Source organism: Danio rerio, chromosome 15 (genome assembly GCF_052040795.2).
Source record: "Danio rerio strain M-AB ecotype USA chromosome 15, GRCz13ab, whole genome shotgun sequence".
NCBI classification, from domain to species: Eukaryota; Metazoa; Chordata; class Actinopteri; order Cypriniformes; family Danionidae; genus Danio; species Danio rerio.
In genome coordinates this window covers 50,450,141-50,474,060 of record NC_141035.1, presented here as the reverse complement: position 1 = coordinate 50,474,060, position 23,920 = coordinate 50,450,141, and the positions used below count along the sequence as shown (strand labels likewise).

The 23,920-nt window shown below is 35.4% G+C and overlaps 1 protein-coding gene across 2 annotated transcripts in view; it reads left to right on the top strand.

Moving 5' to 3' along the window:
- Positions 1-3,973: 3,973 nt before the first annotated feature.
- Positions 3,974-23,920, top strand: part of chrd (chordin) — a 33,941-nt gene continuing 13,994 nt past the window's right edge. Inside the window, exons 1-11 of one of the 2 annotated variants that reach the window (XR_015508336.1) lie at positions 3,974-4,262; positions 7,515-7,618; positions 11,546-11,672; positions 12,301-12,435; positions 14,154-14,271; positions 14,372-14,459; positions 14,848-14,989; positions 15,073-15,207; positions 15,619-15,695; positions 16,709-16,856; positions 22,575-22,955. Coding sequence is in view for 1 of the 2 variants with exons in the window: in NM_130973.4 (NP_571048.3) it covers positions 4,136-4,262; positions 7,515-7,618; positions 11,546-11,672; positions 12,301-12,435; positions 14,154-14,271; positions 14,372-14,459; positions 14,848-14,989; positions 15,073-15,207; positions 15,619-15,695; positions 16,709-16,856; positions 22,575-22,955 (1,582 nt within the window). In the remaining variant the exon portion in view is untranslated. The remainder of the gene's footprint in view (positions 4,263-7,514; positions 7,619-11,545; positions 11,673-12,300; positions 12,436-14,153; positions 14,272-14,371; positions 14,460-14,847; positions 14,990-15,072; positions 15,208-15,618; positions 15,696-16,708; positions 16,857-22,574; positions 22,956-23,920) is intronic. The other variant, NM_130973.4, reaches the window with a different exon arrangement.

Below are 23,920 nucleotides of genomic sequence, written 5' to 3'. Positions count from 1 at the left end.
CTACTGGAGTTTTGATAATTAGATTTGATTGTTGTTTTCCCCTTTTCTCTTTCTAAAAAATGAGCTTTAGCGATTTTATTCATTATATTTTAATTATAAATTTAGTGTAAATTAATATAAATATAGGTTTACATTTTTAATTTAATTAATTTAGTTAAAGTTTTGGGGTTACATTTCGTATTTTTAATTAGTAAAATGCCTATATTGTTGTTCTCATTTTGGTTTTAGTATTTTATTTCTTATTTTAAATTAGTACACATACCTATAGTTTTTTGTAGTGTTATTTTAATGATTTTAAAAAATATCTTAATATTTCTTTTTAGTAGATATACCTATACAGTTTTCCGCATTTTAATTTGAGAAATTTTATGTTATTTAATTGCTTATTTTTACATTTTTAAATCTAATTTAAGTAGTGTTTGATTTAAAAAATAATTTGTTAAAAATAATCAAATAAATATTTTTTGTTTATTTTATTTGTAATTTTTTTAACCCTACACTGTAAAAATACGATCAATTAGTTGTGACTTCATGTTTTTAGGTCATTGTAAATTATTACATTAAGTTAATCATGTTCTAACTTAAATTTATGAGTTAAGCGAGCTGTTTTAAGTCAGTTTAACATAACAGCATAATAATAAGTTACTTATATATATATATATAGATAGATAGATAGATAGATAGATAGATAGATAGATAGATAGATAGATAGATAGATAGATAGATAGATAAATATTGTGTTATACTAAAATAATATACATAAGTTCAATGGACTTATAGGGTCAATTAGATTAAGCTTAAAAATTGAAGGCAACCAGGATTTTTTAGTGGTAGCTAATTAATAAACAACTTAACTAATTACTTTTACATAACAAATTTACAAATTTAACAAATTTAAATGTAAATAAACTCCACTTCTAGCCTATACTCTGCGTTAATCAAAAAGCAACATCAAAAACATCTATTATTTGTAAAGGAAATCAATTAGCAAACAACAAAAGCCTTGATCTTTTGAGGTTAATGAGATGAAAGTCATACATGAACTCTGTATGATTCTGTGAGGGCTCGCTTTTCACTTCAAAAGTGGCCGAGTTTCTCCTCGTCATCAAGAGTTTGTCCTAGTGAGGGAAATATAATTGCTTTTGGTTCCTAGAGAACTGTCATTGTTCTGCTGAAAGAAAGAGCCTGGTTCTTCTCATGCATTCAGGGGGTTTCTTGTGTAGGAAGTGCAGAGGAAGAAAGGACTCCTGCTCAGCCTTTGATTTAAGCAGGGGGCTGATGGAGCTTCCAGCGCATTCAAATGAAGAGCATGCACGCACACACACACACACACACACACACACACACACACACACACACACACACACACTGTAAATACATAAAATGGTGGCTTATTTCAACACAAATTAGCAAAATGGGCCAAATTTAACCTAATATCCATATTTCGACTCAACACATATTTAGGTTAAAATGACCCAGCATTTTTACAGTGAAAGAATCAGCAAATAATTACATTTTTGCAACATTTAAGCTGCACTTTTACACTTTCTGACACATTTTTGAAGCTAAAAAGGCTTGTTTATTTAGATTTAAGAAAAGGCCCAAATCTGAGTTAGTCCATATTTTGACTCTAGGTTTGACCCATTTTTGGGTTAAAACAACCCAGCATTTTTAGCATTAACGAATCAACAAATAACCTTTATTTTCATTATAGTTCCTAATTCTGACACAAATTAGAAAAAGAGCCAAATTTAACCTAACGGTTGATATTGATACGGTTTATATTTTGACTCAATGCTATGTTCGACCCATATCTCTGTTAAAATGGCCAAGTATTTTTGGAGCGAAAGAGCCAAACAACATATAATTTCTCCAGCACTTAAGCTGCACTTTTCCACTTTCTAACACATTTTTAGACCCTAAAATGTTGGGTTATTTCATAGCTATGTTGGTCAAATCCAATGTCCCAAGGTTTGACCCATATTTGTGTAAAACAACCCAGGAGAAAAGCCAATCAACAGCCTTTATTTTCATTTCTCCTGCATTAAGTTGTACTTTTCTTCCTTCTGACACATTTTAGACTCTAAACAATTCTGGGTTATTTCAACCCTATGTTGGTTTAACCCAATATTTGGGTTTGTCCATATTTGATAAAAGAAGATGCTGGTTTATTTAATCCCACATTAGGAAAAAGGCCCGAATTTAACCCAATGAGTTTGTCCATATATTTTGACTCAATGCTAGATATAACCCATATTTGTGGTAAATTGACACAGCATTTTCTTAGAGAGAAAAAGCCAATGAATACCCTTTATTTTCACTTCTGCATTATTTAAGCTACACTTTCCTCATTCTGACACATTTTTCGAGTTTAGAAATGCTGGGTTATTTCAACCCAAATTAGAAAAAAGGGCCCAATTTAACCCAGTGACTGAATTTGTCCATTTTTGAATCAATACCTGGTTTTACCTATATTTAGGTTAAAACAACCCATACTTTTTTTACAATAAATTTTAGTTTTTGCTGCACTTTTCCTCATTCTGAGACATATTAGACCCTAAAATATGCTGGGTTATTTCAATCCTATGTTGGCCGAAGACAATTCCAATTTGGGTTATTATTTTTTTTTATAAAATGTATTTAACCCAACATTTGAGTTTGTCAATATTTGATAAAAAATGTTGGTTTAATTAACCCCAAATTGGGAAGAAAGCCCAAATTTAACCCACAGGTAGAGTTTGTCAATATTTTAACTTAACGCTGGGATTGTCCATATTTGGGTTAAAACAACCCAGTATTTGTTAAAGAGCCAGTGATTATTTTTTTATTTAAGTTGCACTTTTCCTCATTCTGACACATTTTATACTCTGAAAATGCTGGGTTATTGCAACCATTTGGGTTGACTTTTGAATAAAATGTATTTGACTCAGCATTTGGGTTTGTACATGACTGATCAAAACATGCTGGTTTATTTCAACCCAAAGTTTAAAAGAAAATGACCAAATTTAATCCAATGGTTGAGTTTGTCCGTATTTTGACTCATTGCTAGGTTTGACCCATATTTGTTTTAAAACAACCCATTATTGTTTAAGATGAAATAATCAACAAATAGCCTTTAAGTCCATTCCATCAGCATTTAAGCTGCACTTTTCCACTTTTAGGTAAATTTTTAGACCGTAATAATGCTGGGTTATTTCAACTCAAATCAGAATAGAAAAAAGGGCCAAATTTAACCCAGTGGTTGAATTTGTCCTTATTTTGACTCAACATTGAGCTTGTCCATATTTGTAAACCTCATTAACTATAAAAACTAGAATTAGTTACACACAAGATGACACGGTGGCTCAGTGATTAGCACTGTGGCCTCAGCAGGAAGGTCTCTGTTTCAAGTCCCAGCTGGGTCAGTAGGCATTTCTGTGTGGAGTTTGCATGTTCTCCCCGAGTTGGCGTGGGTTTCCTCCATGTGCTTCGGTTTCCCCCACAGTCCAAACACATGCGCTATAGGGGAATTGATCAACTAAACTGGCCGTAGTGTATGTGTGTGTGTGAATGAGTGTCTATGGGTATTTTCCAGTACTGGGTTGCAGTTGGAAGGGCATCCGCTGTGTAAAACATATGCCGGAATAGTTGGTGGTTCATTCTGACCCTTGATTAATAAAGGGACTAAGCTAAAGGAAAATGAATGAATGATACTAAAACTGTACAATAATGCTGTTCATGGGATAAAATAATGTCATGTTTTGAATTTTTTCATATTTTATAATAAATATCCATCATATTTTTGAGAACTGAACTCATCTGGTTCAATAGACAAGCGTGTGTTTCATTGCTGTGTGTGTGTGTGTGTGTGTGTGTGTTAGTGAATGTGTATTAAATCAATACTCGCAGGTGATGTTCTGGCCATCAAAGCCACGCCCCCATCACGCCCCCTTTACGAGCGCCGTATAAAAATGGGAACCGTTAGAGCAAACGCGCAAACGCAGATCGCGCACCGACACTACAAAACGGTACATACACGCAGAAAACTTCAGTCAGAGCTCCAGAACTCGCCGAACTACACTTTCTGAGAGAATATTGTCGATCTGTGCAGTATTAGTAGCGATAGTGTTTGTCTGAGGAGTTGAAGGTGGTGTGGATGATGGAGGGGCTGCTGTGGATTCTGCTGTCCGTTATTATCGCATCTGTGCACGGATCGAGACTCAAGACACCCGCGCTGCCCATCCAGCCCGAGAGAGAACCCATGATTTCCAAAGGATTATCCGGTAAGAGAGGAAAAACAACCTTATATAACAATACTGTAACCTACAAAGTACAGTACAGCTTCCTTTTACAAGTTTTAGACTGTGCTCTTGAGTTTGTAGCTAGCTATATTGTAATTTGGGGTTATCTTTAAAAAACAGATGCTTTAAAATAACTATATAAATATAGTTAGCATACTGAAATATTTTCTATAGTGAAGAGGTAAAGTGTAATACTGTATTATACTTTAGTTTCTACTCTTTTGAGGTAAAGTTGGCTTTATCTTCACATATTTGGACTTTGTACTTAATAATATAATGCCAGAAAAGAAGTATTATTTGCAAATTCATGTTAGTAGTTAATGACAATCAACATTGTTCACGGTTAAATAAATAGTGCTAATGTTGTTTTTAAGTCATACTTGCATGTGATTTCAGACCCAGTATTTAAAGTAGTGTAATAAACAATATAGACACTGACACAAGATTTCACATGAAACCAGCTTTACCTCATCTATATTGTTATTAGGAAGCTAGGTTTACATTTAAAACAACAGATGCCTTTTAAAAAACATAGCTATAAGTATATCTATTTAGCTATAGTGCAGTGTATTATTCTGTATAGTATTTACAGCTCTTTAATAATGTACGCTCCAGCATTCTGTAGTATTAGTGAAGTGAAAAAGTGTAATAAATACTGTATTATACTTCAGTTTCTACCGATTGAGGTAAAGTTGGCTTTATCTTCACACATTTACATTATTTACTTAATTATAATGTCAGAAAATCAGAAAATTCTTAATAGGAAAATCATATTAGCATCCAATGACTATCAACAATGTTCACAGTCAAATAAATTGTGCTGATGAAAGTCATACTTGCATGTGATTTCAGATCCAATATTCAAAGTAGCATAATAAACAATATATAGACACAAGTTTCCACATAAAACCAACTTTACCTCAATCTAGATATATCGTTACAGGTCTTTAAAACAACAGATGCCTTTTAAATAACATAACTACACTGAAAACCCTAATAAGTTGACTGAACGAAATTAATTGGGTACACTCGTTGCCTTAATTTTATTGAGTGATAGAGTCTCCCAAAACTTGCATATTTAAGTTTATTTAACTTGCCGGTTTGGTATATTATACTTAAACTGTTCAGTTTAGTGTGTGTGTCCGTGTGTGTAATTATATACTTTGAAAAAAAAAAAATGTTTAAAAGAAAAATAAGGAGCCATTTATTCCCATTATGGTAAATAATTATACATGAAGCCTTGTTTATTGATTAAAAAAAAGACCTTGCACTAAAAGGTTGCACATTAGAATTAGACTACATTTAAAACAACTTTTTTTTTCAAAGGATTAATTGCGATTTTGTGCTTACCACACTAGAAATCTTAAGTTTATGCCTTTTCATTGCATATAAGTTAAATTCACTAATATTTTTAGCAAAATTTTAAGTAATGTTCAGTCAACTTTACTTGATTGTTTAAGACACATTAAGGTTTACAGTGTACATAAATACAGCATAGTATTTACATCTGTTTGATAATGAATGCTCCAGCATACTGTGATATTAACTATTACATTTTTACTATAATAATCTCTGGTCTATTTTTTGGCAATTTGTTTATATGACTGTAGTTGTTTTATTACCAATTAGCAACTATAGAATTACCACAACAAATAAATTCAAGTATTTCACTATAATATAGATAAAACATTAGTTTTTACTGTAAATTACTGTAGTATTTATTTTTTTCATTTGAGCAAATAGACACTTTTTGTGTGTCTATATAATAGAAAAAACAAACAAAATAAAACCAGACTTGAAGAACATGACACAGATTAAAACATCAAAAAAGTTTTTTTTTTTTCAATCCTTCAGTTGTTCTTGAGTTGATTTATGGTTTTTTTGGAAGATACATTTTATAGCTCTTTAAAGCATCGGATGTTTTTAAAGTGGCATATAATAAAAATAAATCCATTTGGTTTCTAATTAGAACCTTTTCATTTGTATTGAAGTAAAAAGCAGGAGCCAAAACTTTTAAAAAATACATGTTAATCTCTAGTTTATTAGAAACTCATACATTGTCGCAGAATGTGAAACCAATTATAACAGTTATTAACTTCAAAATATATTCAACAATTGTTTTATAATAAACATTTCGCTGTAAGTGCATTTAAACAACCAGATGCTTTTTTAAAATAACATATTACAAAACCATATTAAAATACCAATTTAGTTCCAATTGCATTTTTTTTACTTGCATCTAATGAAAAAACTGAAGCCAAAAACCTCCAGAAAATACTTTTAATCTCTAGTTTTGCAGAAACACATAAATGCATCTGGTGTTTAAAAGGCATAAAAGTAAAAAGATAAAAATAATGCCACAATGCCCAGCTGTAAAGGATTCTTTAGTAGCTACATTCGTCAGTTCTGATGCGTATTATTATAATTTATTATCATTATTGATGTTGACCTGGTGCTTTTCCAAACAGAGACATTTTTCCTGGTTTTAATCAGGTGTCAAAACTAATAAGCTTGCCTTGCTTAAAAAGTTGCAATTATAATCAATGTATAAGATATCAAAAACACTCATTTAAAACCTTAGAAATGACGTAACAGTGTTTTAATCTTAAATCTTTCACTTGCTATATTATTCGTTAGATGCATGTTAAGCTTTTCATGTTTTAATAAAGGTATTTAAAGACTTAAATCTCTTTTAAATACCATTTGGATTTCAATTAGAACCAACTTAATGGTGCGTGCACAGAAAAAAGCTGTATTCTGTATAAAACCATCAATGCAAACTTTAATAACCTCACAAACACCATTGCTTTGATGCAATGGCACAAGCTGTGGGCATTTATTATGATGTACCTCCTTATATGACAGTTTACGTGCGTGTCTTTGAAAGTGTTTAGCTTAACAATAAATTGTTTAATAGTCTCGCTCAATAAAATGCAGGCTGTAAACGGCAACTGATGATCACTGACCTCATTCCACATGCAATAAAGGCCAAATTTACTCCAATCTCTCATTCTGTCTTCAAAACAAAGCCGAGGAGATGTTTTGGTTACTGAAACATGGGAATGTGCAAATGTGATTTCGTTTGGAGGACAACTCGTTTTAGTTGGTGCTCTTGACGGTTTGGCTGGGAAAGGGCCATTTGAGGCTGATTTGTTCACATTCCCGATTCCAGACACAAATGCGGGGTAAACGTCTCGAAAGTCTCACGCTGCTTTTGTTTATTGTCTCAATCAGGTTGCTCCTTCGGTGGCCGCTTTTACTCTCTGGAAGACACGTGGCATCCAGATCTCGGAGAGCCGTTTGGTGTGATGCACTGCGTTATGTGTCATTGTGAGCCGGTGAGTTGTGCACAGTTCAGTTTGAAATCTATATTGAATCTGAATTGACTTCTGCTGCTGAGTTGCAACATTCACACCATATCTAAATTGAATTCATATTAAATCCAAATAGTTGTAGTTATTGTCTTCTGTAGAACTGCTTTACAAATAAAACCAACCCGGGCTCATTGTGGAAACGTAGACGTTTTTGCAGACCGCGAAATATGTCCCGGGAGGTACGTATTCGAGTTTTTGTTTTCGCGAATCCACAAGAGGCCGCTGTGCGCGCTTTTTCGCGTCTCGAACGCCTCTCGGGAGCGCGTGTCGTTCATGGCTGCGCTGTTCTCGCGTGAAAAGCCGGCGGAGGCCGCTGTGGAGCGACCGTCTGTCCGACTGACTGGCTGAACGATCGACCGGGCGGCCGGCCAATCGGGCGACCCGGCCGCCCTCCTCTTCCTCCTCCACCTCCTTCCCTAAACCCAAGCGACGGTTTGCAAAAGCCGTCCAGAAAAATTAAAAAAAGCAAAAGCCCTTGTCTTTGATTTTGACCGCGTTTTCGGATCTCGCCGCATTCTCGCGCTTATTTTTTGGATTCTGTTTTTCATCTTACCTGATTTCTGGAACCGCTCATCCCCGGACTCGATCCCGGTCGTCCCTGTGGCTGGCTCCTCCTCCTCCAGGCCTCCGCCGACGTAATGCTGCGAGCTAAGCGGACAAACTGGTTACAGCGGGAAAGCCCTCCACACGGAGGCGAGCCGTCAGCCGACGAGCGAGAAGAGGAGGAGCGGAGCGGCGTCACACCGCCCCGCAGTGTTCGCTCGGAAAAAACTAAACGCGGCCATACGTACCTCCGGCCACGTAAATCGCGCTCTCCAGAAACGTCCGCGGGGCTACGTTTCCAGAATGAGCTTGGGTTGAATAAAACTGTAAAAATGCAAGTTTGATCAAGTATGAAACTAATTCATGCACACAGAAAACCGAATTGAATCCATATTGAGTCTGAATCACCTTCTTGTAGAGTTGCAACATTCACACCATATCTAAATATAAATCATATTGAATCTTAAGGTTATATAATGGAACAAATGAAATTTGTACCATTATTTGTTTTATTTTGTACAAATAAAATTGAATAAGTTTCATATCTTAGCAACAATCGCACTGTAACTAGAGCTAATTAAAGCCACATTGAATCCAAATTGCCGTCTGTAGCGTTGCTTTATAGCAGTGGTCACCAAACTTGTTCCTGGAGGGTCGGTGTCCTGCAGATTTTAGCTCCAACTCTAATCAAACACACCTGAACAGGCTAATCAAGGTCCTACTCGGTATACTTGAAACATTCAGACAGGTGTGTTGAGGCCAGTTGGAGCTAAACCTAGCAGGGACATCGGCCCTCCAGGACTGAGATTGGTGACCCCTGCTTTATAGTAAGAACTTGACTAAACTGAATCGATATTGAATCTGAATTGTCTTTTTAGAGTTGCTTTACAATTTTTTTTTTGGTTTAATGTAATATTATCTTTACAGCAATCACACTGTAACTAAACTGAATTGAATTCATATTGAATGTGAATTACCTGCTTGTAGAGTTACAACATTCACACCATATCTAAAATCAAAACATATTGAATCTGTATACAAATGGCTTCTTTACAAATAAAATTGAGTTGATTTCATAACTGATAAACTGCAACATTCATACTGTTACTAAAGCTAATTGAATCCACAGTGAATCCAAATTGCTTCTGTAGTGTTACTTTATAGTAAAAACCAGACTAAACTGAATCCAAATTGAATCTGATTTGTTTTTGTAGAGTTGCTTTACAAATAATATTAAATTAGCTACATAATTGATGACTTTTGCAACATTCACAGTGTAACTGAACTAAATCCATATTGAATCTGAATTGCCTTCTTGTAGAGTTGCAACATTCACACCATATCTAAACTGAATTCATATTAAATCTGAATTCTCATATAATGGCACAGTTGTCTTCTGTAGAGCTGCTTTACAAGTAAAATTAATTAAGTTTGCATTTTACATTCACACAGAAAACCGAACTAAATACATATTAAATAGGAATTGCCTTTTGGCAGTTGCAACCTTCACACCATATCTGAATTGAATTCATAGAAAGCCTGAATTGTTGTTTTGTTACAAATAAAATGGAATTCGTTTCATAATTGGTCAAGTTTGCAATTTTACATTCACATTGTAAACTAAAATTAATCCATATTGAATCCAAATTGTCTTGTGTAGTGTCGCTTTATGGTAAAAACCTGACTAAACTTAATCTAAAAAGTTGTATAATAGCACAGTTGTCTTCTGTAGAGCTGAAAGTTACTTTCATTACTGATGAGTTTTGCAACATTCACACTGTGACTAATCCGAATTGAATCTATATTGAATTCGAATTGCCTTCTGTAGAGTTGCTTTATAGTAATAACTTAAACTGAATAATATTGAATTAGCTACATAACTGATGAATTTTGCAACATTTACAGTGTAACTGAACTGATTTGAATCCATATTAAATCTGAATTGCCTTCTTTCAGAGTTGCAACATTCACATTATATATAACTGAATTCATATTGAATCTATATTGTTATAATGGCACAGTTGTCTTCTTTAGAGCTGTTTTACAAGTAAATTTGAACTAGTTTCATAATTAAGTTTATATTTTACATTCACACAGTAAACCGAACTGAATCCATATTAAATCTGAATTGCCTTCTGTAGTTGGAACATTCACACCATCTTTAAACCAAATCCTTATTGAATCCAATTGTTACATAATGGCACAAATAAAATTAAATTAGTTTTATTATTGATCAAGATAGCATCTTTACATTCACATTTTAAAAAACTAAACTGAATCCATATTGAATCTAAATTTGTCGAGTTTCTTTACAAATAAAACTTTACAACTCGAATATATGATTAACTTTGCAGCATTCATATTGTAACTAAACTGAATTGAATCCATATAAAATGAGAATTGCATTTATAGAGTTGCAACATTCACACCATATCTAAACTGAATTCAAATTAAGTCTGAATTGTTTTTTAGAGCTGCTCAACAAATAAAATTTTGTTTAATATATTATTAACTTTGCAGCATTCACACTGTAACTAAACTGAATTGAATCCTTATTCAATCTGAATTGTTTTTGTAGAGTTGCTTTACAAATCATTTCTTTTTAGTTTAATATATTAACTTTACAGCATTCACATTGTGACGAAACTGAATTGAATCCATATTGTATGTGAATTGCGTTCTTAGAGTTGCAACATTCACACCATATCTAAACTGAATTCATGTTGAATCCAAATTGTTATATAATGGCGCAGTTGTCTTCCGTAGAGCTGCTTTACAAATAAAACTGTTTAATTATAATGTATTGTTATTTTTACGGGTGACACAGTGGCTCAGTGGTTAGCACTGTGGCCTCACAACAAGAAAGTCGCTAGTCCGAGATCTCGACTGAACCAGTTGGCATTTCTGTTTGGAGTTTGCATGTTCTCCCCATGTTGGCGTGGGTTTCCTCCGGCTGCTCTGGTTTCCCCCACAGTCCAAACACATGCGCTATAGGCAAACTGATTAACTAAATTGGCTGTAGTAAACGATATTGTGTTAATGTGAGAGTGTATGGATGTTTCCCTGACATATGTATAGTTGGCGGTTCATTCCACTGTGGCAACCCCTGATAAATAAGGGACTAAGCCAAAGCTAAATTAATGAATAAATGTTATTTTTATTGTTTAATTTGAATTTATTGACATTATTTATAGATTAATTAATTATTTCATTATTGTTATTATGTTATTAAAGTTCAGAATTTCTTTTCAGACGTCTGTACTTTTATTTTGTCATTATTTAAAAAGTTCAATAAGCAAATAAATAAACAAACAAGACTCACCTGAGTGTGTTTTTGTCTCTGAGCAGCAGAGGAGCCGGCGAGGGAAGGTTTTCGGGAAAGTGAGCTGCAGGAATATGAAACAGGACTGTCCAGATCCGACCTGCGACGATCCGGTCCTGCTTCCCGGACACTGCTGCAAAACATGCCCAAAAGGTGAGTGTGTGTGTTTCTACAGATGGTGAACAAATGGAAACACAGTCTGGCGTTTCTGGAAAGCCGTCACACCATCATACGGAAAGGAAAACTGTGTGAAAAAGATGGAAACTTGTGTCCAACTGTGTTTTTCTGAGTGACAGATGACAGAAAGTGTGGACGGATGGTCGTTGGGTGTAAAAGCGCTCATGTTTATGGATGCTGGAACGTTCAGACTCTTGAACATTGGCTTCATTGTGCTTTCTGCTACTTTGTGAGGGACATTATTCATTGAAAATAGTAATAATTAAAAACAATTGCATAAAATAACACTTAAAGAAGGTTTAAATCAAGTAAAAGGAGAGTAAAGGCTGACAGAATTCACCTTTTTGGGTGAACTATCCTTTTAAAATATAAAAAGAAAAACTCAGCTTAGTACTAAAAAAAAAAGAATTGAGCACTCGACTACATTCCTCTGACGATCACTGAACTGATTATTTTCTTCTCTTCTGTTTCTCATGTGATGGAAACACTGCTCTATTGCTAATGCTTTATGCCATATTCCAGTTTGGGCTTTAATCTTTTAATGGAAACAGAGCTAATGACGACAGAGTTTAATTGATGTTTTTCGTGTGTTTTTTTTCCGCAGGCGACTCTGGGAGGAAGGAAGTCGAGTCTCTGTTTGATTTCTTCCAGGAAAAAGATGACGATTTGCACAAATCCTACAACGACAGATCGTACATCAGCTCCGAGGACACCAGCACTCGAGACAGCACCACCACCGGTGAGTCTCCAATAGGGGTCACTATTATGTAGTTTGGATTGTGTATGAAATAACTGCAATTAGAGCGATTTAATCCAGTGTTTTGGTTCTTTTGACGATTATTAAACAAGTTTATTATTAATAATTAACATTTTTTTAACCTGTAACATAGTTGATGATACTTGACAGTTGACGTCAGTTAACACAGTTATTGATAGAGCTGACGTTAACAGAGTTGACAATAGTTAAAAGTTGATGAAAGTAAACAGAGTTGATGATAAGAGTTGACGTTAAAAGTAAACATTAACAGAGTCGGCAATAGTTAACCGAGTTGATGTTAACAGAGTTGCTGATGGTTAACCGAGTTGACGATAACAGAGTTAATGATAGTTAACAAAGCTGACGATAACAGAGTCGACGATAGTTACCGATAACGAGAGTTGACGATATTTGAGTTGACGATAAGAGTTCATGATAGTTAACAGTTCATGATCGTTAACAGAGTTGACATTAACAGAGTTAACAATATCAAGAGTTCATGATAATTAACAGAGTTGACGTTAGTAAACCAAGTTGACGATAACAGAGTTGATAGTTAACAGAGTTGACATTAACAGAGTTGACATTAACTGTCAAAGTTAACAAGGTCAATGATAGTTAACAGAGTTGATGTTAACAGAGATTGCGATAGTTAATGGAGTTGACAATATTTACTAGTTGACGATAAGTGTTCATTATAGTTAACAGTTCATAATCATTAACACAGCTGATGATAACAGAGTTGACGTTAACAGAGTTAATAGTAGTAAAGAGATTTCGATAGTTAACTGAGTTGACGATATTTACGAGTTGATGATAAGAGTTCATGATAGTTAACAGTTCATGAATGTTAACAGAGTTGATGATAACAGAGTTGACGTTAACAGAGTTGAAAATATCAAGAGTTGATGATATTTAACTGAGTTGACGTTAACAGAGTTAATGGTACTTAAAAGAGTGGATGTTAACAGAGATAACAATAGCTCCTTGAGTTGATGATATTTAAGAGTTGGCGATAAGAGTTCAAGATAGATAAACGATTATGGTCGTTAACAGGGTTGACGTTACAGAGTTGATGATAGTTAACAGAGTTGCCGTTAACAGAGTTAATGGTAGTTAACAGAGTTGATGACAGTTAACAGAGTTGAAGTTAACAAAGTAAACGATATCAAGAGTTGATGATAGTGAACAGAGTTGACATTAACAGAGTTGACATTAAAAGAGTTGGCGATAACACAGTTGATGATAGTTAACAAAGTTGACAAAAGTCAACCGAGTTGACGATAGATAACCCGAGTTGACGATAACAGAGTTGACAATAAGAGTTGACAAAAACAGTTGACGATAGTTAAACGAGTTGACGATAACCAAGTTGACGATAACAGCTGATGATAGTTAACTGAGATGACGATAACAGAGTTGATAAAAGTTAACAGAGTTGATAAAAGTTAACAGAGTTGACGATACTTAACCAAGTTGACGATAACAGAGATGATAAAAGTTAACAGAGTTGACGATAACAGAGTTGATGATGGTTAACAGTTGACTACAGAGTTGTGCCTTTTAAGGGAGTAACAGCAATCACAGTCTTACGAAACAAGTGCGATTAGACAAAATAATCAAAATTATATGGTTATTTAATAATCACAGGTATTCACACACTCAAATCACCTTCAGATTAATTACGTTTTTTTTTTTAGATTTTGTGGCGCTGCTGACGGGTGTGACAGACTCTTGGCTGCCGAGCTCCAGTGGTGTCGCGAGGGCCAGATTTACACTTTCTCGAACAAGTCTGACTTTCTCCATCACTTTCCAGAGGTAAAACACGCATCAGATGTGGTGTTGCGTGTCAAATGAAGAGTGTTTATTACTCGTTTATTATTGTTGTTACTCATGTTATTCTTCTGTGGTGTTTCAGAATTAACAGACCGAGTCTCATTGCATTTCTGGACACTGACGGAAACACCGCGTTTGAGTTCAGAGTCCCGCAGGCCGATAACGACATGGTGAGTTACTATCGCTAATTATATGTCAATTTTTTAAAAAAGCATACACATGAAATACGTTTGCGTTATTTAAAAAAAAATTAATTTTAATATAAAAGGAAACATTTCTTAGCTACGGAAAATCATTATGGTCAAGCATGTTTTTTTAAAAAATGGCTAAATAAAATATTGCAAATAAAATTTATACATTTCAAGAATAAAGTCGTGTTTCGAGAACAAAAACTTGAACTAAGATGTTGAGTATAAACTCACTCAGTTTCGAGGATACATTTTGAGAAATATGAAACAAATTATGAAAAATTCGGAATACTGAAATTAAAATATAACAAAGATTTACCATAAAATGAATATGCATTTCCTCAGATGTTTAACTGTGTTTGATGTGCAGATCTGCGGCATCTGGAAGAATGTGCCGAAACCTCACATGCGGCAGCTGGAGGCGGAACAACTGCACGTCTCCATGACCACTGCTGACAACAGGAAGGAGGAGCTTCAGGGCAGAATAATCAAACACAGAGCACTGTTTGCTGGTGCGCATTAAAACTTGCGTAAATCTGCTTTCTGTTTGACGTGTTTGGAGTTTAACATCAGTTTACTGTGGTTTCCCTGATAGAAACGTTCAGTGCAATCCTGACATCTGACGAGGTGCATTCTGGGATGGGTGGAATCGCCATGTTGACGCTCAGTGACACCGAAAACAATCTGCATTTCATCCTGATTATGCAGGGACTCGTTCCTCCAGGGAGCTGTGAGTATGCGCTGAACATAAAATAATGTAATGAAATGTGAGAAAATAAATAAAAATAAAAAAATGCAAAAACATTTATGAATAAATAAATGTATAAATATACAATGAAAAATAAATCAAATTAAATAGAAAATTCAACAAAAATCTAAATAACATTTTAAAATGAAAAATAAAATAAATATAAAAAAACACAATAAATGTAATTAAAATAAAATGAAATAATTTATTGAAATAATAGAATAAATAAAAAAATGTAAAAAAAAATTAACAATTAATAATAATGAATATAAAAATATATACCTAATAAAAAGTAAATAAAAATACAATAAAAATATATATTTATAATAATAAAATAAATGGAAAAAAATATACAAAAATCAAACAAATATTAATAAAATCTTTCTATTTCAGCCAAGGTGCCAGTGCGAGTGAAACTGCAGTATCGACAACACCTGCTGAGAGAAATACGAGCAAACATCACTGCAGACGTGAGTTAAAACACACACACACAGGCAGATACCAATCTATTATTCTTCATATAATAAATTTATTAAAAAGACTCCAGACCTCTGATGTCAGTATTGGGAGATTTTAGTTTTTGTAATGCACATTATTAGTGTAATGCAATATTAGGTAATGCACATTATTAGTGCACTGTGCATTAAAAATTAGACACACATTATAAATGCAATGCACATTACTAATGTAATACACATTATGAATGCAAAGCATATTATTAGTGTAATGCAATATTATTTTAATGCACATTATAAATGCAATGCACATTATTTTAAATGCAATGCACATTTTTTTAAATGCAATGCACATCATTTTAAATGCAATGCACATCATTTTAAATGCAATGCACATCATTTTAAATGCAATGCACATCGTTTTAAATGCAATGCACATCATTTTAAATGCATAGCACATTATTTTAAATGCAATGCACACCATTTTAAATGCAATGCACATCATTTTTAATGCAATGCACATCATTTTAAATGCAATGCACATCATTTTAAATGCAATGCACATCATTTTAAATGCAATGCACATCATTTTAAATGCAATGCACATCATTTTAAATGCAATGCACATCATTTTAAATGCATAGCACATTATTTTAAATGCAATGCACACCATTTTAAATGCAATGCACATCATTTTTAATGCAATGCACATCATTTTAAATGCAATGCACATCATTTTAAATGCATAGCACATTATTTTAAATGCAATGCACATTATTTTAAATGCAATGCACATCATTTTAAATGCAATGCACATCATTTTTATTGCAATGCACATCATTTTAAATGCAATGCACATCATTTTTATTGCAATGCACATCATTTTAAATGCAATGCACATTATTTTTAATGCAATGCACATCATTTTAAATGCAATGCACATCATTTTAAATGCAATGAACATAAATACGATCCACATTATTTGAAATGCAATGCAGATTGTAATTGCAACTGTGTTTTTTCTGCAGGACTCAGACTTTGCTGAAGTGCTGGCGGATCTGAACAGTCGTGAGCTCTTCTGGTTGTCCCGCGGGCAGCTCCAGATCTCCGTCCAGACTGAAGGTCAAACCCCGCGTCACATCTCAGGATTCATTTCTGGAAGGAGATCATGTGACAGTGAGTGAACCAATCAACAGCTCATCAGTTAGAAAAGCTACTGAAATATAATACTACAGTTTAACAGAGTTGAGTCAAATAGAGTTATATTTACATGTATGAAGAATCATACAAGAGTCATATATAGAGAGTAACAAATTCATAAACTAAATTCAAACTAAATTATTTATGTATAAACATGTTTTACAGTTTGATTGAAAATAAATTCTAAACATCTAAGCAAAATTGTTAATATTTACTTTTACATTTTGTATGTGTATATATTATTAACATCTTATATAATTATTAAATGGGCGTCACTGTGGTGCAGTCGAAGCACAATCGCCTCACAGCAAATTCTTCATATAATAATTTATTATCAAGACTCCAGACCTCTGATGTCAGTATTGGGAGATTTTAGTTTTTGTAATGCACATTATCAGTGTAATGCAATATTAGGTAATGCACATTTTAAATGCAATGCACATTATTAGTGCAATGTGCATTAAAAATTAGACAGTTTTTCGCTTTCAAACAATAATTTGGTGTTTATGTATTTGTTTTAAATATTATTATATGGGCGAGGCAGTGGCGCAGTAGGTAGTGCTTTCGCCTCACAGCAAGAAGGTCGCTGGTTCGAATCTCAGCTCAGTTGGTGTTTCTGTGTGGAGTTTGCATGGTCCAAACACATGGGATACAGGTGAATTGGGTAGGCCGTAGAGTATGAGTGTGTGTGTGTGTGTGGATGTTTCCCAGAGATGGGTTGCGGCTGGAAGGGCATCCGCTGCGTAAAAACTTGCTGGATAAGTTGGCGGTTCATTCCGCTGTGGCAACCCCGAATTAATAAAGGGACTAAGCCGACAAAAAAATGAATGAATGAATATTATTATATGTTATTTCTTTTTATATATTATATAATATTTCTGTAATGCATTTACCAAAACGAAAATAAATGTTAAAATAAAGACCTGAGACACAAAACAAGAGCATTTAAGAGGAAACACTGAGCAAACTCATTCATTTTCCTTCCGCTTGGTCCCTTATTTATCAGGGGTCGCCACTGCGGAATGAACCGCCAACTATTCCAGCATTTGTTTTACACAGCGGATGCCCTTCCAGCTGCACCGCAGTACTGGGAAACACCCATACACACTCATTCACACACACACACTCATACTGTGTATATACTGTGGGGGAAACCGGAGAACCCAGAGGAAACCCACGCCAACATGCAAACTCCACACAGAAATGACAACTGACCCAGCCTGGACTCGAACCAGCGACCTTTTTGCTGTGAGGATACAGTGTGACACGGCTTAGTCAAAGTGTTGCTGTTTAGTATCATTGTGTAACTCAGTTTAGTTTATAGAGTCGATGAGTTTCACAAACCCAATGTTGAGTCAAAATAAGGACAAAACCAACCACTGGGTTAAATTGGACCCTTTTTTCTAGGGTTATATTATATATTATTATATATTTTTTAAACCGCAAACATGCTGGAGTATCAGCTAGTTTACTCATCTTTTATTAATAAAGCATCAGATGTTGAGGTGTGAGCTGAAAGCAGCAGACGTGAGTTATAATAATCTGGCAGGATCAGTAACTGCATCAGTCTGTCGGCGGACGCTGTTTTTACCCTGATTTACTGCGTCTTCAGTTTCATCCCTGTGTCACCGATAAATCAGCCCACATTTCCTGAGCTCATCATCAACATTACAGCTCAATGCAGCCACGAGGAGGTCAGAGTGTGTGTGTGTGTGTGTGTGTGTGTGTGTGTGTCCTTCATTCATACACACACACTCTCTTACTCACACACACTCACATACGAACAAACACAAACATACACACACTAACACACACAACCATTGAGACACACACTAACAATCGCAGAGGCACACACACAATGACTGAGACACACACTAATACACACAAACACAATCACTGACACACACTAACACACACAAACACAATCACTGACACACACTAAAACGCACACAATCAATGAGACGCACACTAACACACACAAACACAATCACTGACACACACTAAAACGCACACAATCAATGAGACACACACTAAAACACACTGAGAAACACTCGCAATAACTGAGACATACACACACTCACAAACTCGCATTCACAAACACACACTAACAAACATATAAAAAAGAATCCACAGACACTCTGACACACAAACACACTCTACATTCATGTACAAAAACACTCGCACACACTTACACTCACATACAAACACACACAAATGGTCCTCACATGCACATGCATACAATCTCACACACACACACACACACACACACACACACACACACACACACACACACACACACACTCTGACTCACACTCAAACACTCTCTCTCTTTCTCTCACTCACACACACACACACACACACACACACACACATCGCCAAGGTCACTCTGGCTGCAGCTGCTGCATGAACAGCTTGACGTGATGTGTGAAGAATTCAGTCCTGCGCTCTCCAGCTCTGTGTTTACCTGCCACGCGTCTCTGAGGAGTGAGTGTGTGTGTGTGTGAGAGAGAGAGTGTTTTTGTGTGTGTGTCAGAGTGTGCACATCTCTGAGGATCACGTCACCGCTGACCTCTGACCTGCAGGAGTTCGACAGTGTTTCATATGAAGGACTCACGGTTTAGAGTCGCTTTTTCTCAGTCTCCTTTCAAGCATTTTCCAATCATTTTCCTTTAACTGGAAAGATAAACAACAAATGAATGATTTATAGTAAATTGAATCGTTTATTAATGTAATGTCATGTTTAAATGTGACGGGAAACGGAAACATTTGATACTGTTGCTAATTGTTGATTATTGGCAAACTTTCTAAAAAAGCAGCAGAGTCGACGATAACACAGCTGACGATAACACAGTTGACAGTAATACAGTTGACGATAGTTAACCGTTGACGATAACACAGTTGATTATAACAGTTGACAATAACACTGTTGATGATATTTAACAGAGTTGACGATAACACACTTGACGATAGTTAACAGAGTTGACGATAACATACTTGATGATAGTTAACAGAATTGACGATAACATACTTGATGATAGTTAACAGAGTTGACGATAACACACTTGACGATAGTTAAGAGAGTTGACGATAACACACTTGACGATAGTTAAGAGAGTTGACGATAACATACTTGACGATAGTTAACAGAGTTGACGAAAACACACTTGACGATAGTTAAGAGAGTTGACGATAACACACTTGACGATAGTTAACAGAGTTGACGATAACATACTTGATGATAGTTAACAGAGTTGACGATAACACACTTGACGATAGTTAAGAGAGTTGACGATAACATACTTGACGATAGTTAACAGAGTTGACGAAAACACACTTGATGATAGTTAACAGAGTTTACGATAACACACTTGACAATAGTTAACAGAGTTGACGATAACACACTTGATGATAGTTAACAGAGTTGACGATAACACACTTGACGATAGTTAAGAGAGTTGACGATAACATACTTGACGATAGTTAACAGAGTTGACGAAAACACACTTGACGATAGTTAACAGAGTTGACGATAACACACTTGACGATAGTTAACAGAGTTGACGATAACATACTTGATGATAGTTAACAGAGTTGACGATAACACACTTGACGATAGTTAAGAGAGTTGACGATAACACACTTGACGATAGTTAACAGAGTTGACAGTAGTTAACAGAGTTGACGATAACACACTTGACGATAGTTAACAGAGTTGACGATAACATACTTGATGATAGTTAACAGAGTTGACGATAACACACTTGACGATAGTTAAGAGAGTTGACGATAACACACTTGACGATAGTTAAGAGAGTTGACGATAACATACTTGACGATAGTTAACAGAGTTGACGAAAACACACTTGACGATAGTTAAGAGAGTTGACGATAACACACTTGACGATAGTTAACAGAGTTGACGATAACATACTTGATGATAGTTAACAGAGTTGACGATAACACACTTGACGATAGTTAAGAGAGTTGACGATAACATACTTGACGATAGTTAACAGAGTTGACGAAAACACACTTGATGATAGTTAACAGAGTTTACGATAACACACTTGACAATAGTTAACAGAGTTGACGATAACACACTTGATGATAGTTAACAGAGTTGACGATAACACACTTGACGATAGTTAAGAGAGTTGACGATAACATACTTGACGATAGTTAACAGAGTTGACGAAAACACACTTGACGATAGTTAACAGAGTTGACGATAACACACTTGACGATAGTTAACAGAGTTGACAGTAGTTAACAGAGTTGACGATAACACACTTGACGATAGTTAACAGAGTTGACAATAGTTAACAGAGCTGACGATAACACACTTGACGATAGTTAACAGAGTTGACAGTAGTTAACAGAGTTGACGATAACACTCTTGACGATAGTTAACAGAGTTGACAATAGTTAACAGAGTTGACGATAACACACTTGACGATAGTTAACAGAGTTGACGATAACACACTTGACGATAGTTAACAAAGTTGACGATAGTTAACAGAGTTGACGATAACACACTTGACGATAGTTAACAGAGTTGACGATAACATACTTGACGATAGTAAACAGAGTTGACGATAACACACTTAACAAAGTTAACAGAGTTGACAATATTTAACACTTGACGATAACACACTTAATGGTATGTAACACACTTGACAATAGTTAACAGTTGATAATAACAGTTGACAAATAATGCAGTTGATGATATTTAACAGAATTGACAATAGTTACCCAGTTGACGATATTTAACAGAGTTTGCGATAGTTAACATTGTTGACAATATCGAACAGAGTTGACGATAGCACACTTAATGATATGTAGCAAATTTCAAGATAGTCAACAGAGTTGACAATATTTAACAGTTGACGATAACACACTTAATGGTATGTAACACACTTGACAATAGTTAACAGAGTTGACGATAGTTAACAGAGTTGACGATAACACACTTGACGATAGTTAACAGAGTTGACAATAGTTAACAGAGTTGACGATAACACACTTGACAATAGTTAACAGAGTTGACAATATTTAACAGTTGACGATAACACACTTAATGGTTTGTAACACACTTGACGATAGTTAACAGTTGATGATAACAGATGACTAAAAACGCAGTTGATGATATTCAACAGAATTGACAATAGTTACCCAGTTGACGATAGCCAGAGCTGGCGATAGTTAACATTGTTGACAATATTTAACAGAGTTGACGATAACACAGTTGACGAAAACACAGTTGACTATAACAAAGTTGACGATAGTTAACCTAGTTGACGATAGGTAAGATAGTTGATGATAACACCTTTAACTATAACACCGTTGACAAAAGTTAACATAGTTGATGATAACACAGTTGACGATAACACAGCTGACGATAACATATTTGGCTATCGTCAACATAGTTGATAACAGTGTTGAACATTACATAGTTGACAATTTTTTAATATTTTTAGTTCATGATGCTAACCACATGACATGTCTAAAACACATCCATCAATCCATTATCTTTCACTTACAATTTAATCTAATTCTATGTAACAGTTCAGGGCCTAAGATTTTATTTTCAGCTCATAACTTCAGCTACTTTTCTCTTTTGGCCATAAACCGAAAATACAATTGCTGCAGTAGTCCTCTGTAACTAACGTGAATGCTGTCCTGTGTGTGTTGTAGCTCTGCAGAGTGTATTGTCGAGCGGCGCGGCTCTGACTGCGGGTCAGACGGGCGGTGTGGGCTCTGCTGTCTTCACTCTGCACCCGAACGGCTCTCTGGATTACCAGCTGCTGGTGGCGGGTCTGAGCAGCGCGGTGCTGAGCGTTAGCATCGAGATGAAGCCGCGTCGGCGCAACAAACGCAGCGTTCTGTACGAGCTCTCGGCAGTGTTCACAGACCAGCGGGCGGCAGGCAGCTGCGGACGCGTGGAGGCCAGACACACACACATGCTGCTGCAGAACGAGCTGTTCATCAACATCGCCACCGCACTGCAGCCCGACGGGGAGCTGCGCGGACAGATACGCCTGCTGCCATACAATGGACTGGACGCGCGCAGAAACGGTCAGAGAAAACTGCATATACAAGCATTCTGATGCTTACGAAATGACAGAAATGTTGATTTTATCGACAACTAGAGTGAAATAAGTGTGTTCATTTTTATCATTTGATGTTTATTGTTTTGGAACATTTTATTATAGGAAACTGTACAAACAATTGATAGTGCATCATAACAATCTAAAATAACTATTTATATTTAACAATATCCATAGCGACTTACAAATGAGGACAAGGAAGCAATTTACACAAGTACAAGAGCAACAGTGAATAAGTGCTGTATGCAAGTTTCAGGTCTGTAAAGTCTAAAAAGGAAAAGTCTTTTTTTTTTAGTACAGTTAGTGGTATATCTAGAGGCAATTGCAGATTAGGAAGTGAAGTGGAGACTAAATAGTTGAGTTTTTAGTGGTTTCTTGATGACAGCGAGTGACTCTGCTGTTCTGATGCAGTTAGGGAGTTCATTCCACCAACTGGGCAGATTGAATGCGAGAGTTCAGGAAAGTGATTTCTTCCCTCTTTGGGATGGAACCACGAGGCGACGTTCATTCACAGAACGCAAGTTTCTGGAGGACACATACATCTGCAGAAGTGAGAGCAGATAAGAAGGAGCAAAGCCAGAAGTCGCTTTGTAAGCAAACATCAGAGCTTTGAATCTGATGCGAGCAGCAACTGGCAGCCAGTGCAAACGGATGAGCAGCGGAGTGACATGTGCTCTTTTAGCTTCATTAAAGACCACTCGTGCTGCTGCATTCTGGAGCAGTTGAAGAGGTTTGATAGAGTTAGCTGGAAGCCCGGCTAGTAGAGAGTTGCAGTAATCCAGTCTGGTGAGAACAAGAGCTTGAACAAGGAGTTGAGCTGTATAATTTAATGTATTAATAAATAAACTTAATACATTATATTTATATACAGCTGAAGTCAGAATTATTCGCCCCCTGTTTATTTTTTTCCCCAATTTCTGTTTAACAGAGAGC